Genomic DNA, 20405 nt, shown 5'->3' on the forward strand with positions numbered 1-20405 from the left:
TATCAATTATATATCTATTAATGATTTCTATAATCTAAATAAATAATTATTTTTTCTTTTAATTAATTTAATTATTAGAAAATTATTTTAAAATAATAGATAAGGCTAACCAGTTCATAAGAAATTAAATAATATATTTTTAAAATGAATTAAATAATGAACTTAAAAGACTATATGTTTGTTTTCATTTCCCTTGATAAAAGTAGGAAAATATAAAGTTGTTTTTTCATTAGGCTTTTTTTTTTAAATTTTAAAAATCATTTATACATTAATTTTGAGTTACATGTGATAAATTTTTTACTGAATGTCAAAGTTGACTGGATCATCTACTTAATCCTAATTTAATCTTATTGAACTCAGTTATTTTATTATTATTACCTCAATTTTTTTTATCCTAATTCTCTAGTAAAAAAAAAAGTAATGAGATTTGAATTATTTTTATAAAAATGCAAATTTCAATATATTGTTTTGAAGTGCAATTAAAAAAATAAATAATTAAAATATAAATATTGTTCATTAAATTCAAAATAATTTTCATTAGCATGATTATTGGAAAAAAAATTCTAATAAATACAAAATTTTACACGACATAATAAAATAACAATGCAAAATATATATATATATATATATATATATATATATATATATATATTAAAAATAATTTTATAAGAATGTGTCACCTCATTTAATGAAAAGATTTAAAAAATTGATATTTATCACACTTCTTTTTTATTTTTTATATAAAAATTAATTTAATTATATTAAATATTATCTTTTATTAATTATATATATCTAATATTAATTATTTTTTAATTAAATTAGAAAATTATGAATTATTTTATAAAAATTATATTAATATATATAAATAATTATTTATAAAATTTAAAATTTGCATTTGTATTAGTATATCTCGATTAATTTAAAAAATATTTTATATAATCAATTTATTTATTTATTATCCTTTAAAATGAAATTATAATTAATTAAAAATTTTATAATAAATTTTATCATTATATTATAAAATATAAAATATAAAAATATAATATCAATTTATATAACAAAAATAAAATAATAAATAATTTTGCGGGGCAAAAGTCGGGCTTTATTCTGATGTGTAACTTAAAGCTGATCAGTAGTCATTACTCGTTAGGAGATAACAAGGGCAAAGCTTCTTCTCCATCTTCTGTCTATAAGCAGTCCTTGTCTAATGTCAATTCTGCTAGGGTTTTAGATTGCCGCTTGCCAAGACCGGATTCTTCGTATTAGGTTATATACTTTAGCTTTTCCTTCTAAGATTGCATTCTCCACCTTTTTTCCGTTGTGATTCCCTTTCTTGTGTTGTTGCTTCATACAAATTTTCAGCAAGAAAAGAGGAGATTTATGGCTTAAATGGGAAGCAAGAAAAGGAGTTCTGGTTGTGTAGAAGTAGAGAATTTGGTAGATACTAATACTGAAAATGTAGCTTCTAATCCTATTGAGAAAAAATTGAAGAAGGCTAAGGAAAAAGTTGTAGAAACTGCACATGGGGGTGCTTTTGCTGGTTCTGGCACCTCTGCTGTTCCTAGTTCAATAAAGCCCATGGAAAAAAGGAAGGAAAGGAAGGTCTTGGAAAAAGAAAGGCATCGCCTTGCTTTAGAAAATGAAGAATCAAAACCTGGACTAATGCAAGTAGATTAAAAAGTTAATGAAACTACGGGGCAGATGGTGGGTTCATCCACTGGTGGTTTGCCTGAGTTCCATATTGGCGTTTTCAAAGACTTGACATCAGCAGATGTTTCTGTGAGAGAAGCTGCAGTAGAAAGATTGGTGACAGAATTACAGGCGGTTCAGAAGGCATATGAGATGGTTGAGAATAAGGAATTGATTGAAGGTGGATTGACTTTGGAAGCTGAAAAAAATGATGGTTTGAATAATTGTGCACCTTCTTTGAAATATGCTGTGCGTAGGCTCATTCGTGGTGCTTCATCATCAAGGGAGGTATGGTTTAATGGTTAGTTGAATTGCATAGTCTCTATTTATTTCATTTAAATCAAAGCTATGCATGCATAATATCATTTAAATTAGGATTAAGTTTTCTTTACATATGGTAATGGAAATGTGATGCCAATATTCAAATTGAATGTGCCTGAAATTCTGTATGGGATGAATTCAGTGATGATGTTACAGTTACCTATGGTTGAGATATAAATGAATTCAATGCCAATATTCAAATTGAATGGTGAGATCTTTATTGAAGTTCAGACAAGTTAATGCACCTTTGGAATTGACTCTTGGACAAGTATAGTTCATTTTGATCTTCACATGTCTGGTATATAAATGAAGCTTGTCTGCTGGCTTTGGTTTTTGTCTTGCATAGAAAATTTCATAAGTTGCATGTGGTTATCACTGTCTTCATGAATTCAGTGATGATGGTGCAGTTACCAGTGCTTGTTCATTTGCACTTGGAAGACATGCTATACACTTGTAAATTTAACTTATATCACTTCTGTCTTCTTAAATTGAATACGGTACATGTTCTCTCATTCTCATTTCCTGGGCATCAAAAACTTATTCTTTTTTGTAAATTCTTTAACTGGATATTAGCTATCACGTATGCAGAATGCTTACTTTTATATTTTTTTAGAATATTCATAAGTAATCTACCACTGACATCGAGGTTTATCCAGATTTATGATAGTTGGATAATTTACTCTTATCTTATAGTAGCAGTAAACTTACATGGGCTATCTATGAAGTGTGATCATTGGCTAATTTTTATGTAATGCATATTCTGGCTTTGTTTTTCCAGTGTGCAAGACAAGGATTTGCGTTAGGTTTGACTGTGTTGGTCAGCACAATTCCTAGCATCAAACTGCACTCATTACTGAAGCTAATAGTTGATTTGTTGGAGGTTTCTTCATCAATGAAGGGTCAGGTGAGCAAGAATCATGTTGTCTATGCTAGCCTGTTAGTTTGCTATCTGCACCACAAGAAGTTTCTTGAGCCACTTCCCTGTGACATTGCAGGAAATAAAGGACTGCCTTTTAGGTCATTTGTTTGCATATGGTGCTCTTGCCCAATCAGGAAGAATAAACCAAGAGTGGATGTCAGATCAAAAGACTCCATTCATCAAGGAATTCGTCAATGCTCTTATCTCCCTTGCATCAAAGAAGCGATATTTGCAGGAGCCTGCCATTGCGATTATTTTAGATTTGGTTGACAAGGTATGCTATTCTGATAAATTAGGAAAACTGATTCTACATTTATGCAAAACTGTTTCTTATTTGGTTATATGCTGAATAGATGTCACTGAATATAAAATAAGCATGATGCCTCGTCTCATTTAATTTCAAACGGAAAGTAGTCGATTGTTGCAGTGGCACTTAAGCTTATATTACATTGACCATTTGATGTTCTCCAATTATGTTGGGAGGATGTACTGATGTCTTAAGCTTAATTGTAAAATACATTGGAAGATCATCTTGTTTTAGGTTTCTAGAAAGTTAAAAATAGTAAAACCTACCAAAATTGTGGAACTCTTGAATTATCCATGTTCAAGAAAATATGAAAAAAAGATCATTTTTTTTTAAGGAACATCATTAAATATTTTGGCCGGTGAAATAAAAGGGCATCTTGTAGAAGTTGAGCTATGGAAATGTATTTTCCCTCAAACAGATGGGTTTCTTGTACTTTGCTATATGCTATTATTTTGACCTATTTGGGTCTGTGCTTATGTATCGAACATCTGTTTGTATAGTCAGTATACTGCTTACATCAGTGCTAGAGCTCTTGGCTTCATTCATGCTAATGTTGCTAAGCACAAGATAGATTAATTTTCTAAATAAGGAAAGAAAATCAGTTCTTTTTCTTGCATTTCTTACTGCACTATATTGTTAAGTTCCTTTTCTTCCTCTTCAAGTTAAGAACATAATATTTCAATTAATATAAAGATCCAAACTTTATCCAAAGACCAAGAAAGTAACAATGGTAAGGATCTTTGTTCTTTAGGTTTGACTTTTTTTTTTTCTCCCCTTTCCACTCTTTAATCTTTATCATGCATTCACCTCTTCGAAGTTGTTTGGAGTTTCTTTTGCTTCAAAGTTATTCTTTATTTCTCAATTTTGTCTGCATTGTGCATATTGGTGATATATAAGGCGATTGCTTCATTATCTCTTGATCCTTTTACTGTTGTCTTTTGGTTGCAGTTGCCAACTGATGTCTTGTTGAATCACATACTTGAGACTCCTGGTCTTTGTGAGTGGTTTGACAGAGCTATAGATGTTGGATATCCTGACGCACTGCTTTTGGCCTTGAAAATTCGGGATAAAATTTCTGTTGATAACATGGTATTCGGCAATATTTTGCCATATCCATTTAGCGCTAGCAGACTTTTTTCATCAGACCATTTGTCCTCACTCATTAATTGCTTGAAGGTGATAATTAAACATACATCTGTTTGATTAAAGTAATTCATAGAAGTGTATGACTTAAAATGTTTCTGTTTGTGGAAAATGGCAAGAATCAACTTTCTGTCGGCCTCGAGTTCACACTGTGTGGCCTGTCCTGGTAAATATTCTTTTGCCTGATGATGTTTTGCAAGCTGAAGGGACGGTGTCAGCTTCTAATTCTTTTAAGAAGCATAAAAAATGTCGCATACGTAGCTCTTCTGAAGAAGGAACTTTAAAGAATGTTCAGAATTTTTGCGAGGTTATCATTGAGGGATCACTTCTTCTTTCATCTCATGATCGTAAGCACTTGGCATTTGATATTCTGCTTCTGCTTCTTCCCAGGCTACCTGCATCTTTTGTTCCAATTGTTCTATCTCACAAACTTGTTCAGTGCCTAATGGATATACTTTCAACAAAAGACTCTTGGTTGTATAAAGTTGCAGAGCATTTTCTTAAAGAATTGTCGGATTGGGTTGGAAATGATGATGTCAGAAGGGTTGCTGTCATAGTGGCTTTACAAAAACATAGCAATGGAAAATTTGATAATATCACAAGAACAAAAATGGTTAAAACTTTAATGGCAGAGTTCGAAACAGAAGCAGGCTCTATGCTGTTTATTCAGAATTTAATGAACATGTTTGTGGATGAAGATCACACTTCAGAGGAACCTTCGGATCAGAGCCAGACAGCTGATGACAACTCAGAGATAGGTTCAGTAGACTATAAGGATTGTGCAATGGGAAATTCTGAATTTTTTTAAAATCTGGGTTGTGGAGTCTCTCCCAAGTATTTTGAAATATTTGAAGCTTGATCATGAAGCTAAGTTTCGGGTGCAAAAAGAAATTTTGAAGTTTCTAACTGTGCAAGGTCTGTTCTTTGCATGTCTTGGATCTGAAGTTACATCTTTTGACTTACAGGAGAAATTTAGGTGGCCAAAAGTAGCCTCCTCAAATGCCACTTGCAAGATGTGTATTCAGCAGATCCAATTTTTGCTGGCAAGTGCTCAAAAGATAGAGGTTCACATTCTTTGGCGATTGGCCTTGAGCCCAATGATCTTGGGTCTTACTTCATGCAGTTCCTCAGCACATTACACAACATTCCTTCTGTTTCTCTATTTTGGCCTTTGAGTAATGAGGATGAAAAGGCATTTGAAAAATTGCAGGAAATGGAAACAAGGCTGTCCAGAGAGGTATTTCTTGTATGATCTTTCTTGCCTTTGGCCATAATGGTAGTTCATATTGTTTTAATTTGGTAATGTATTTAGTCTGATTTCATGTTGACATGCATGGTGAATCTAAATACACTCAAATTTGTGTGATATATTGTGAGAATGTATCTAAACCAGTGTTTACAAATTGTTTATTTTTGTGAACTTTGCCTTAGTAGGGTGCATTTGTTGGTGAGTCCTAAACCAATAGCTTTAAACTTGTGAATTTGTGGGAGCTTGAAAGCGGGTTTCTTTTGTGTTGGAGTTCAAACCATTGTTTTTGAATCCTCCATAAAAGTGACATCTTTTTTGTTATGCCACCCATTTACTTTTCTCAAATTTTCTCATCTGTCACTTTATATGTTATTTAATGTTGTGGAAGAATGCTCATCTGTTGTAATGCTGCCAGGAAAGGAATTGTGGGCTTAGCACAGATGCAAATAGATTGCATGCATTGAAGTATTTACTGATTCAGTTGCTTCTCCAAGTGCTCCTTCGACCAGGAGAATTATCAGAAGCTGTGTCTGAGCTTATTATCTGTTGTAAGAAAGCTTTTGCAGTTTCTGATCTGCTTGATTCCTCAGGAGAAAATGAATTGGATAGTGATGATACTCCTGAGGTAGTGGATGTTCTTGTGGATACATTACTTTCATTGTTGCCACAGTCTTCTGCTCCTATGCGATCTGCCATTGAACAGGTGTGTGCAATAATGGCAAGTTTAGTTTCTGGGTTTGTATTTTGTACAAGAGTTGTTTCCTCATATGTAATTTGGCTTTACATTTTTGTGTACTTCCATAGTCATGTACTTTGTTATTTATAATGCTCTAATTAGGTGGAGTTCTTGTTTAATTATATTTTCCCTCAATGTTAATACATTGTTTATTAGTTATAGTGCTATTGCTAAATTCAGCATTTTAAGTTATTGTTTGAAATAATTACTTGGGAGTGTTGATGACTCGATATTTCATTTTTGGCAGTTGTTGAATCACTGATCAAATGTCAGCTGCTTTCTGTATATTTTGCTGGATTTGTAATGTCAACTATTTAGATGAAGCAATGGAAGTTTCTTAAGAATTTTCTGCAGTCACTAATTTTTCTTACTCGTGATTATCATTAACCTAATGATTTTAACTTGGCTTTGTCTATGCTATCAGGTTTTCAAGTGTTTCTGTGATAATGTGACAAATGATGGACTTCTTCAGATGCTGCGTGTGATCAAGAAAGATTTTAAAACCGGCCAGACATCAGGAACCAGATAGTGAAGATGATGATGATGAAGATTTTCTTTGTATTGAAGAAGATGAAGAAATTGATGAATCTGAGACAGGCGAAATTGAAGAGCAGATAGATGATTTTGAGAGAGTAGTAGAAGCTGACGACACTGTCAAGGAATCACCTATAGATTCTGACGATTCTGATGGAGGGATGGATGATGATGCAATGTTCCAAATGGACATTTACCTTGCCCAAATTTTCAAAGAGAGGAAGAATCAGGCTCGGATTGAAACTGCCAAATCCCAGCTTGTTTTGTTCAAACTTCATTTCCTTTCATTACTTGAGATTTACCTTCACGAAAATCCAGGCAAGTAAATTGTTGTTTTTGGTGAGATCAGTTGTCTTTTGGGGATTAATGAGAATGGTTTGTGAATTAGAAGCACTAGTATGACTCTTTATTGTTCTTTATATGACGGAGAATTCATATTGAAAATTCCTCCACCTTATACCTTGAGTGTTTGTGAGATTCCAATCAAAGTTGCAAGACTTCTTTGTTTGTACATTGTTTTCCAATTGTCAAATTTTTTATTTTTATTTTATTTTTCCCCCCTCTGGAAGGGTTTCCTGACCCTCCCAATTGGCCAAACAACCAAATAAGTAAATGCGTCTGGGCTACATCTTGATTTTGTGCTTTTTTTTTTGGTCATTTTACAGGTAAGCCTCAAGTTCTGACAGTGTACTCGGACTTGACATCTGCACTTGTTAAGTCACGTACTACAGAAATCAATGAGCAGCTTGGACAGCGTATATGGGGAATTCTGCAAAAGAAAATATTTAAATCAAAGGACTTTCCAAAGGGTGAAGCTACGCAACTATCTACCCTTGAATCTTTATTGGAAAAGAGCTTAAAGTTGGCATCAAAACCATTCAACAGGAAGAAATCAGCAGTTCCATTAAAGAAGCAGTCTACTTCCTGGAACCGTGATAAAATGATTGTTTCCCTTGCCCAAAATTCAACCCATTGGATTCTGAAAATCATTGATGCCAAAAATTTTTCTGAGTCTGAACTGCAGGGAGTTGTTGATATTTTTAAAGGGGTGCTGACGGGATTTTTTGACCGTAAAAGGTCTCGAATAAAATCTGAATTTTTAAAAGAAATATTTCGAAGAAGGCCATGGATTGGGCACCATCTCTTTAGCTTCCTTTTGGAGAAATGTGGTAGTGCAAAGTCTGTGTTTCGACGAGTTGATGCACTTGATTTGGTGATGGAAATATTGAAGTCAATGGTTTCTTCTGGTACCGATGAAAGCAGCCGCAATGCATCAAAAAAGATCTTGAAAAACCATCTGCACAAGCTCAGTTATCTGGTAAAGGAATTGGTGATGAATATGCCAGAAAACAAGTCAAGGTGAGCTGAAGTGCAGAAGTTTTCTGGTAAGATCTTCCGGATTGTGTCAACCCATGGCATTACCAAGTGATGCAGTATATGAAGCTTAGAGTTTTATTTAAGAATTTTAATTATTATAGAATTAGGAAACTTAAAGAGTTTTTTATTATTTAGGAATTTTATTATTATTATTATGTCTATATCTTATTTAGTATTCTTAATTAGAGTTGAATTAGGATTTCTATTCCTAATTTGTTTAGCATTGTAGAGTTGAATCAGGATTTCTATTCCTAATTTGTTTAGCATTGTAAACTCTGTGGATAAAGTTTTTCTATTATTAGGTAGATTTGCTATGATAATTTTATGAGATCAATAATATTTTGAGAATTAGTTCTCTTTTCAAGGATGGGTCTTTGATTTGTTCTTTATTCTTCCTTTTGTTCTAGATCATCAGGTCTCTTTTCTTAAAGATTTGGCCCCAGAGAACCAAGTTTCCTGTAAATCCCAACTTGGTGAGCTATTTCTTAATTTGAAGAAAACTACAGACAACCCTAAGAATCTATAATGCTAACTTGCAGGTGGATTTTGATATTCATTTTTGTCTAATTTACTGCCCGTGCATGTAAACCTCTAAAAGTAGTAATTTTACAGGCAGATATGGTATAGAAATGGAATAGGTTATGAATCCTACAGGATACTTGAGCCTGCCTTTAAGAATATTTATTTGGCAGGCAGGTGGGAGAGAGAGAGAGAGATTGAAGTCACAAGAGAAATGAGTAGAAGCTTAATTTAATGAAATGAGAAACACTTCACCGCTCAACATCAGCACTAAGCAAGTTTTGACAGATAGCAACAGTCAATTAGTGGGTTTTATCCACAAGATTTAACTTTTCAACAGCTTCTAGAGAGCCAGCCTCTGTGCATTTTTTTAACAAGGCAGAAAGCAAAGTAATCCAATAATTAGTTGTTGGGGAATGCGGCTAGCCGGCTCCTTGCACAGATAAAAATTATTATGATTAATTTTAAAGGGTATTTTGGATGATATTTGTGTTGGTGAGGGTCAAATGGGATGAGAAAAATATCATGGGCATCTTGAAAGCAACCCGCCAGCATCTCTATGCAAGGAAACGTCCGTAAAAGTTACCAATGTGTAAATAGGAGCAAGTTTCCCTTAAAAACTTTAATTGCTAACGAATAATTTCGACTGCACCAAAGACTTTTTGTTTAATTAGTGATTTAGATAGGTGAACCAACACTAATCATATTACTAAATTTTATTAGGGAACCAAATTACCAAAATTAACTCCCTATAACTTTCTCACTCATTTGAAATCATTTTTGGACCCAGTAGGTGAACATGAATTGGGATTTGTTTTACTAACTCTGTGGTGTGGTGGGCATGGCAACTCATGTCTTTCGCTAATTGATTCAATGGCGTTCAAGCCACATATATATTTGTCCTTTGAATTTGAAGAATTTCTGAGTCATCATCCCTTTGTATCAAACCTTAAAAAGTTCAAATGGTTTTTGGCTTCCTTTCATACCCATGAAGACTATCCCCAGTTAGATGACTTGTAATGATAGTGACTCTCTACAAGAATATTTGGCCCCTCAAAATAAATACAAATTTAATCCTCCTTTTTTAAAAGATAAAAGGTGCCTATGCATAAGCATGTATAACAACGTGTACAATCACTTTGAAGAAAAGTCATCGTGGCCATGGAATGTTACACCTAGCTTGGTCTGTGCTAATGGAGAATAATACGCTGGCAATGTGTATCAAGCCCCCTTTAATTACACATTTTCCATAGATATATGAAAAGTCACATGAGGCAATCAGGCTTTTTTTTCCACAAGGAGGCATAATATGTTCCTTTCCCATTCCAACCAACCAAAATAAAGCCTGGCAAATCCCCAATTTCACATGCTTAACAGTATTGTGTCTTTTTATCCTTTCCTCCTCACCTTCAAGCCTATTACCTAGCTGGAATTTCTTCTTTCCCCACCAGCAACAAATTACTTCATGAAAAGTGTCCTTTCCTTTAAATATGATGATGCATATGCGAAGACCAAACTGTTCTGCCAAGGCAAGAATGTGCTGTCTTATTACTTTTAAGGCCACCACCTCTCTGCTGTCCTTGTGCACTGCTTGACATTTGGAAATGAGAGTACGGATTATATTTATATATATACACTTTGCTTTAGCACTTTTTTATCAGCCAATCACTACCAAAGAAAAAGCAATGCTGAGTGAAGCTAAAAAGCTTGTATTAAGAGTTGTAATGTGTACAGAGTAATTCATCTCTACCTTACCTCTTCCTCTAAAGCCCTACCGTTCTCCTAAACTTTTTACTGCATTTCCTACCTCTAACCTACAAATTTGATCAGTCTTTTTACACAAAAAGAAAATACTTCCAAGTTGCAGGCAGCCTCCAGCCATTGTAAAACCCCCTATCACCCATTTTCCATCAATTCTTCCAAACTGCAACCAACAAACAACACCACAATCGAGAACCCTCCCCTGTACAAAACATTTTTCCAAGCCTCATCAGGCTATTTTGCCAAAATTCAAGATATGGTTTTTCCTAAATCAACAACAAAATGCAGTACCTCTTCCATTTCCATGTCTAACGACAATCCAAGAACCTACTCTGCAATGCTCCAAAGCAAAATCCCACATCCTTCTATCTCAATGTCCTACGAATGTGCATCCTCAGAATCACTCCCTGAAGAGCTTCCTGAATCTGAATCTGCAATTTTTTTTTTCCAACTCATATTTAGCATATCTGACAGCAAAATTTCGCAACATTACCCTTCAAGATTTGATTAGAATGGATTTAAAATCATACCGCTGGATGAGGAAGATTCATCACTCGAACTACTAGAGCTGCTAGAACTGCTACTCGCATGCCCATTGTCCTTCTCTATCTCCACAGGAGGAAAATTGCTCATTGGCATCTCATCACCAATGTCCACATCCTCATCACCAGCATCCCCTTTCTTTGGCTTCTTTGCCTCAGCTCCAACATCCATCCTCTCATTTCCAAGTACCTCCTATATCAAATTAGAACATGCTATAAATACAAGTAACGCCCACATTATGAACAAGAATAACCGAAATCAAGAGAAGGTATACCTTATTGCCTTCGCTAGCAGCAGTAGCCATATTGTTGATACCCATTAATGCTTGACGTTTTATCTTACTAACCATCTTTTTATAATTAGTCACAAACCGATCAAGCTCCCATAGCGTCTCTGTGTCAACCGCTTCAATATCTAGCTCAATCTCATCTCCCTCCTGCCTCAAATGCCCATTTCTCTTCCTTATTATCTGCACCACTTGCTCCATCTTCTCTTGAGGCAAACTCTGCAACCCAATTCCCAATTTGTGCTTCTCCTCAAGAGACATCTCCCTCTTGTTAGGATCTTTGGCCTTGGGTTTTGGTAGCTTAACAGGCTTAACTGGAGGAGCTCGCATTGGGGAAGGAGTCCGCACAGGCAACTGTGATGTAGAATGAGGATTAGACCCACTTGGTTGCAATGATTTCCCAATTGGGTCAGATTTAGGCATAATTTGCATTATATTTTCCTGATCTTTCTTTACCCTATCAATGTCACCTCGATTAGGTACGTGATCCCAAGAACTAGCTTGCACTTCTTGAACCTGATCATGCTCATGCTCATGCTCATGCTCATGCTCATGCTCATGCACCTGATCCTGATCATCCTCAACAACTTTATCTCTAATGGGTCGGTACCATTCCTCAAACCTGGAGAGAAACTGCTCGGCAAGATTATACACATCGTGCCCTTTAGGATTGTACTTCATGGCATTGTTGAAGGTCAATCTCACATCAACAGCAAAATCCGTGGGCAAATCGTACAGATTCTTCCCCAATTTAGATTTGACGGTACCCAAATCCATAGGATTCTTGATTATATCATAATAATCATGAAGTTTCATACCCTCAACGTCCACCGGCACATTAAATACATATGCATGCTTGTGCTTCATCAATTTCGTCAAAATCTGGGCACATTTCTTCATCAATTGACCATGCTCCGGATGAACCGATCGCTTCATATCTTTGGCCCCAAATCCAAAATTTGTTGCTGGAAACGGCCGCTTGTTCCCCAATATTTTCTTGTTGCTGTTGCTTGTTGCGATTGGTTTCTTCTTGTGGAAATTGGAGCTAGATCTGACCTGGAACTCAGAGGAATCGATTCGATTCTTCAACTGCCGGATCTGTTCCAGCTCTGCAACCAATCGATTCTTCAGCTCCACCAGTTCCTTCTTCGAACACGACGCTATATTAAACGTCACATAACCACCGCTGTTGAAATCGCTCGCCGGCCTCCTGTTTATCGAGGACGCGTCGTCCGATGCAGCTGGTTGCATTAAGGCTGGTGGCCCATCGAAGTTGACGACAGGCAGAGCCGCTTGAAATTGTCGTTTTTTGGACAATTTGGGGGTAGGGTTAGAGAAAGGGACTTTGCCCATGAATTTAGCACCGCCTCTAGGCTGTGGCTGAGTCCAATTCGGTTCGTTACGATTCGCTAAGACTGCGGATGCCATGAATAGTCCGGTAGAAATCCGGCCGTTCTCCGGCGAGGGCTTCGCAATTCAGATGAACAAGAAATCATGAATCGGACAGAGCGTAGTCCCACGCGCAACCTCTTTTAAACCACGCGCCACTGAAATATTGACCCACGAAATCAAAAAATGAGGAAAAAAAATAAAAACGATTTGAGAGGTACACGCTAAGGGTTAGGGTTTGGAGATTTCACTGGTAAGAGCGAGGAAGATAGGGAGGCGAGGGTCGCTTCTTAAAGGCGATGAGATCTGCCCGGTGAAAGATCGGGCAAGATCTTAGCCGTTAAATTAATTTGATTTCTTCATCTGCAGCCCGTGAGGCTGACCGTGTGATCTGGCATGGACGGTTAGGATGTCGAGTTGGAAATACGTGGCGATTTGGTAACCGTTGGATGGAGGGAAAGAAGTGATGTTGGGGCTGGGGTTGGGGTTGTGATTTGGGACAAGAACGAATTTGGGTTGAATTTGTCGTGAATTTAGGGTTTCGTGGAGATGGGGTCCACGGCGTCGATGACGTGGACAAAAGCCAACTGGTTGGTCCGGCGTGAGCGGGAAGCTACGCGCATGTGATTGGTGATTGCGAAAGCGCGTGTAGAAGATGGAGGGTATTCTAGTAATTGCACTCCCAGATAGAACATGATTGGAGAGTGCTGAACAGAGGTGTCGAAATTACAAAATCACCCTTGCCCTCACAGATATGAATACCAAAATTTGCTTTTGTGATTGCGAGTGTACAAGGAGAAATTCTAAGGTACAGTCAGCCAGCCAACTCTGGCATAGTTTAAACCAATGGGATTATGGCACATAAGCAACGTCAGTAAAACTCTACTTTTCACGGTTCTCTAACCACGAGAATGGTGGGAAAAATTCCCGCCTGTAAACCTGAATTATTTTGAATCTGTTTTTTAAATTTTTTATTTTTGTTGTGTTCCTTTTGACAATTTTTTTTTTTTAACTTTCTCTTTTTAGAAATTAGTAATTGTTTTTTATGATTATTTTATTTATTCATTTATTTCACATTAAATTAAATTTTAATTATTTATTTTTTATAAACAATTTTAATTATTTATTCAATAAAATAAAAGCTACTTTAATTAAAAATAAAATTATTATCCAAATTCTCATTTAAGTTGGTTCTATATATATTTATTTTTTTTTTCTCCATTTATACAGTTTATTGCCCATTTCATAAAGTGTTAAAAAAAAAAATCATCTCCAACTAAATTTCAAATATAATTTTAATGCAATTTAAAAATGAATTCAGCCATTGGGCAATAAAAATAGTAATGTTTAAGAAAGAAAAATAATTTCTTAAAAATATATTTTATGTTATCAACTATATAAAGAAAGAATTATTAATTAATTTTAATTTAATTATATTAGAGTCGTGTTAATAATTATGATATTTTAAACTTAATCTCAATTAAAGTAAATCATATAAAATAAAATTTTGTAAAACATTTTAAACGAGTAAGTGATTATTTAAAAAAATTTAATGAAATTATTTTTAGCAATTGAAATTGCATTACAGGCTTTACGTGTATTTTAGCTCACTCCTCTAAATTGACTATTATTATTATTATTATTATTATTATTATTATTATTATTAGTTTTCTTCTGCATGTAGAAAATAAATTAAAAAAATTAATTAAATTTCGAGAGACTATGTAATATTTTGATATTTTAAAATTTAAATTTATGATTTTACAGATAAAATTTACCTAAAATTAGTTTTAGGTTACTGATTCAATCAGTATAATAATAATAATAATAATAATAATAATAATAATAATAATAATAATAATAATAATAATAAATAAATAAATAAATTTGAAAGAAAAATCACAAATTTTACAGATTTTTTTTTTACCATATGGCCAATAAAAGCCAAATAATAAGGAGGAGCAACAGAGCAATTTCGCAGTAATCTATGAATTTTATGGCATTTAATGAAGTTAGAAAGATTGTCTCTTGTCATTAATTTACGAATATATCCTTATACTAAAAGTATAATAATAAAAATACATTATAATATATATACATAATGAAAAATAGAATATTTTTTTGTATTCTTTTATTTAATTTATTTTTACTTTTATTTCATAATTTAAAAAAACCAAAAAAAAACTTAATTTTTCTTTATAGATAGGAAAATAAAAATAAAAATAAAAATAAAAATAATAATAATAATGATAGAAACTAGGTTTATTTATAGTGTTGATTTTAATGAGACGGACGGCCAACTTAGTTGGCTATTTCAATTCAAGTTATTATTATTCATTTAAAAGTGTATAATAATAATAATAATAATAATAATAATAATAATAATAATTTAGAACCGAATAGATGAGATGAAAATGGTCAAAATATTAATTAAGATGAGCAAATAAAAAAATCTATTTCATTTGTCCTTTCCTAACTCAGCCGATTTGTCCATTTTTATGCTTTTTGTTTTTTCAATTATTTCATTAGCTAATCAATTATCATTATTTTAATTTTTCAATTTGATTTGATTATTTTATTAAATTAAATAAAATAATTTAATTAAACCAAATTTTTTAAAGACCATCTTTTTTATTTAATTCTATCAAAGTAGTAAGCTTATTCTCAAAATTAAAATGAATAATTAAATTGAGAAAAATTTCGATTCATTCTTATTTTAAATCGGTTTGATTCGAATAATCATAATAAATTATTTAATTTTTAATTTTAACAAGAAGGAAAACACCTATAGCCATTGAGGTGCTATAATATCCTTAAATAGAACATTTTACAAGGCCAAGATTTTATTTAATATTTATTTAATATTGAGTTTGAAAAATTAAAATTATTTTTATAAATAAAAATATAATTTTATATATTATTAAAAAAAATATAATTTTAATATTTTTATAAATAAAACTTGACAAATTTATGCAATAACAATGCCAAGGGGCGTTTTACATATTAACCAGGTTCAAAATTCCATGAATTGGTGAATTGTCCATTGGTAATGGGTTCTGGAAGCTTCTTAAGTTCAGCCCAAGTACTTCTCTAAATGGGCCTTTCTTCATTATTGCTTGCTATTTGGTGCTTAGAAGTTCTTAAATCAGAAATCTTGCTGAAGATACATTTCTGGAAAATAGCTATTTGTTTTTATTTTTTTATGTAAAATAAAAAAAAAAACTCATTTACTTGTTAATAATAAAAAAGTAATTATATAATTCAAAATAAAATTAAAAAATATTTTATAATTTCATAATTAAAAATAATTATTATAAAATATATTTACAAACTCATTTTATTTTTAAATTTTTAATGTGTATTATTTATTTATTTTATAATAATATAATTATTTTTTTATTACTCTAAATAAATATTTTTTAAAATAATTATTCAATTTTAACCATAAAAAATTGTAATACAATTTTAATTATAAAAAAGCCATTGTTTTTATTTAAAAAATAATTAAAAATATAAAAACGTTTTTCAAATTTTGAAAAATTGCTTTTTTATTTAGAAAACTAACATACATGGATAGAAACTTTATTTTTTAATTTTTTAGAAAATTATTTTATTTTGAAAAATCTATTATAGTTTTTCATAAGTGAACAAGTCCTAAAAAATATTTTTCTCATAATTATTTTTATAATTCTCTATAATTGCTATAATTTACAAGTGAATTGAGAAATCAATAATCTCATAATATAAATATATAAAAACTTATTTATATTTAAAAAAATGGAACTCATTATTTAATATTATTAATAATTTTTTTACAAATATAAACCACAAATATTTCAAATTTAACACATTTACATATAAAAATTTTGCTTTTATGAATTTCTAAATTATAAAAATTTAAAGTAATTAAAAATTAATTTTAGAAATAAAAAAAAAAGAAGCTTTTTTTGGCATGTTACGCAAAGAGATGTTGATTAGTCCATTATGAAAGGGCTACTTTTACTCCATTTTGTCAATAATTTATTCTCAATTATCCGATTTCATCCCAAATTTAATTATTTACTCAAAAAATTAAAACTTTTTTATTTTATATATTTTAATTAATAATTTATATAAAATTATTTTTATTAATAATTTATATTTTAAAATTTTAATAATTTCATAAAATATTTAAATTTTATATATAAAATAAAACATACAAAAATTTATAAATAATATTATAAATAATATATATTTTATATTTAATTAAGTATTTATATAACAGGTAATGGATACTCAATAAGTAAAATTAGAATCCGATCCGAATTCGTCATGGATGCTATTCTTCAAAACCGAACTCATACCAAACTCGATTATATAATACCCAAATTTATCTTGCTAGAGTTTCAATCAGATTGAGTTGGAAAAACCCATCCTGTTGCAATCCCTGTATGCACAATTAATTCTTGAATATTCATGGATGTATACTTGCTATATTATTATGAATCTTATATATATTAATAAATAAAAAATTATTAATATGTACCTAATAATATATATATATATATATATATATATATTATTAGGTACATATTAATAATTTTTTATTTAAGAGTATATACTAAGAGAATATGCATAGTTATTGATGTTGAGTATTTTTGGAATTAAGATTGAAGGTCTTTTTTTTAATATTATTTTAAATATTAAAAATATTTTAAAATTATTATTTTATTATTTAAAATTTTAATGATTATTTTTTTTTTAATTTTAATAATTAAACTAAGCCAGGGTATTTCGATCTCCACTCCTTTCAAACTTAAATTGAAATCGAATTAGAATCGATAGTTTAACTTAGTGATTTATTTCCTTTTGAATGCCAAATCAAATTGTTTAAAAACTTTAATTAGAACTGCCATTAAACCATACTAAAATTAACCTTAATAAGAACTAATCAAAACTATCCAAGACCAATCCAAATTTGATTAGACTACATCCCTATATATTTTTTTTAGTACAATAATGTAAGAGAAAGTACTCAAATCTAAATTTGCTAAGTGAATAATATATTTTTAACTATTAAATAAAGTCATACTATATATATACATATAGATAGAGAGTTAACATGTGATATTAAATAATTATAAATTATTAAATAATTATCCTATTAATACCATAATGAGTAGTTATTATTATAAGATAACTACAATATATTAACATAAATTAATTATATATATTTATATCTATATATATAGATAGATTTTAATTATTTATATTATGAAATCTTCTTAAAAAGTTTGAGAGATAAAAGTAATAAAAATAAAAATTGAAATAATTAATAAAAAAAATTAAATATTATATTATTTTTATATATTAAAATTAAAATAAAATATATAAATTAATAGGTATTTTCAAGAGTATAACACGTAGTATTCTCTTTTATAGTATTGTCACGTAACTAATATGTGATATTCTCTTTTATAGTATTACTATGTGGTATTATCTATTATGTGTAAAATAAATTATTAAATAGTTATCCTATTAATACTATAACAAATAGCTATTATTATAAGGTATTAACAATATATTAATATAAATTAATTACATATATTTATATCTATATTATATATAGATAAATTTTAAGTTTGAGAGGTAAGAATAATAAAAATAAAATTTGAAATAATTATTAAAATTTTAAAATATTATATTATTTTTATATATTAAAATTAAAAAATGTATATTTAAAATTATTAATAATCACTTACTAAAGCACTAGCAGTTCTCAAGTTGATATATATTACAAATGATAAAATGTATTATAGAGCTAAGCTTATTGAATTCCTTGATTTTTTTTTTTTTTTACCAATATTCACTTTTTTTTTTAAACAAAAAAGCATATATGTACCATCATTTGCTTAAACCTTGGCTTTTGTTGACTTACTTCTTGAGGGTTTGTTTTTTTAATTATTATTTAATCTTTACGTTTTAATTAAATTAATTATTTAGTATTTATATTTTAAAAAATATATTATGTTATCTTTATATTTTATTTTTTTCAATAATTAAGTCTATCTGTCAAGTTTTCTATTATTTCATGCATGTCAAACTATTATTTAATCCCTATATTTTAATTAAACTAATTAGTTAATTCTGTGTTTTGAAAAATATTTCTATTTAATTTTTTTATTTTAGTAAAATTAATTTGTTAGTTATTGCATTTTGAAAAAGATATCCTTAGATGAAAATGAAAATTTGTGTAAAGACTAAACATGAATTTACATTTTTTTTAATTGTTCAAGTGTTTTCATTTAATTTCTCGAGATTTATTTTTGTGTTTTATCTATTGGAAAATAATTTTTCTAAATTATTGTCTTGACTACTCGAAGATGTAGGGGAATTGGTTAATTTTTTTACGTGTATAGCTTGTACCAATTTCTATCAAAAGATAAAAAATAAAGAGAAAATGAAAAAGAAAATGGTAGCGGTGTAAAGGAGAAGAAATATGGGGAAGAGAAATAAGAAAGGACGAGAGAGAAGAGTGAGAGGGTCAAGACAGTTTAGGTATTAAAAAAATAATAAGAGGGGCTAAAGAGTTAATGGAACCAAATTATAAAGATTAACTAATTAGTTTTACTAAAATAGAGAAATTAAATAGTATTTTAACTAGCATTAAACCTTTGACCAATAAAAAATTTGATGAGAGACTAAGGGCCTATTTGGCATTACTATTGAAACTGTTGTTGAGAAAATCACTTTTTTAAATATACTAGTTAGAGAGTGTTACAAAATAATTAAAAATTAAATTTGATCAGTTTTAGTCATAAGAACACTAAAATAACAAAACAGTTTTTTTCAAACTGTTTTTCTTAACAGTATCTAAAATGATGCTTTTATTCAGAAAAGTAGTTTCAGGTTTTGAAATTCAATGCCAAACAGGGTTTAACTAGTTTAACGGAAATAAAAATATAAAGACTAAATAGTATATTTTTTAAAATATAAAAATAAAATAATTAATTTTATTAAAATATAAGGACTAAATAATAATTTTTCTTTTTTAATCATCCCAAATTAAAAAAAAAAAAAAGGAAAAGCATATATAATGTAGGAGTTTTGCTTGCCAATTGACATGTACCCATGTTTTATTTTGATGGATAGCTGGCTCAAATAAAGCCATATAAAGGCCTCCTATTTTCATTTAGACTTGTTTAATTGAGCTAAATAGGTTAAGGAAGTACAACTTCATGAAAAAGCACGAAAAAAAATGTTTTGATTGATTTGCATCTGGGCAGTAGGGTATTCTATTTCTCTTATATAAGAGAAGTAACTTACCTAAGTGAGACTTGGTAAGTTGCATTTTCTTAATTAAATATAATGTAATTCATCGATTTATCTTTTTAATTTATTAGCTTTAAATTATTTTATGGATAATATTATCTTTTTCAATTTAAAAGCATATTATTGTTTGAGAAGTTGTCACATCTTACCCCTCTGTAAGGCATAACATGATTTCATAGTATACTTAATGAATTACCGAACTTCACCTACCGATAACCCATTAAATACACTACAAGAGATTTTAAAACAATTTTATCTCTTTTGAAGGTGGCGAGCATTTTTTGTAGGAATTAAAAACTTTTATTTGAAGTTAAACCACAT

The 20405-nt window shown here is 30.4% G+C and overlaps 1 protein-coding gene and 1 pseudogene across 2 annotated transcripts; one reads left to right on the forward strand and one right to left on the reverse strand.

Moving 5' to 3' along the window:
- The first annotated feature begins 1117 nt into the window (after positions 1–1117).
- LOC110650438 (uncharacterized) lies at positions 1118–8639 on the forward strand (annotated as a pseudogene).
- Positions 8640–10483: 1844 nt separating this feature from the next.
- Positions 10484–13254, reverse strand: LOC110650433 (transcription factor GTE7). Of its 2 annotated transcripts, XR_002493946.2 has the most exons (4): positions 11373–13049; positions 11086–11290; positions 10847–10986; positions 10484–10757 (listed from the first exon to the last, which is right to left on the reverse strand). XR_002493946.2 is itself a non-coding variant. In XM_021805388.2 (3 exons), the coding sequence occupies exons 1-3, from the start codon at positions 12810–12812 to the stop codon at positions 10934–10936; spliced, it is 1698 nt and encodes a 565-aa protein (XP_021661080.2). In that variant the 5' UTR covers positions 12813–13254; the 3' UTR covers positions 10484–10933. The 2 variants fall into 2 exon arrangements, 1 of the variants encoding a protein (XP_021661080.2); XM_021805388.2 differs by having other exon boundaries at positions 10484–10986; positions 11373–13254.
- Positions 13255–20405: the final 7151 nt, after the last annotated feature.

The sequence above is a fragment of the Hevea brasiliensis genome, chromosome 8 (assembly GCF_030052815.1).
Source record: "Hevea brasiliensis isolate MT/VB/25A 57/8 chromosome 8, ASM3005281v1, whole genome shotgun sequence".
Classification (NCBI taxonomy): domain Eukaryota; kingdom Viridiplantae; phylum Streptophyta; class Magnoliopsida; order Malpighiales; family Euphorbiaceae; genus Hevea; species Hevea brasiliensis.

Bases quoted from the DNA above. Each gene is read 5' to 3' on its own strand.
- LOC110650433 (XM_021805388.2), bottom strand. From the start codon at position 12,812: ATGGCATCCGCAGTCTTAGCGAATCGTAACGAACCGAATTGGACTCAG. The intron at 11,291-11,372 runs GTATACCTTCTC...AATTTGATATAG, and splicing joins CTGCTAGCGAAGGCAATAAG to GAGGTACTTGGAAATGAGAG. The intron at 10,987-11,085 runs GTATGATTTTAA...AAAAAATTGCAG, and splicing joins TGAATCTTCCTCATCCAGCG to ATTCAGATTCAGGAAGCTCT.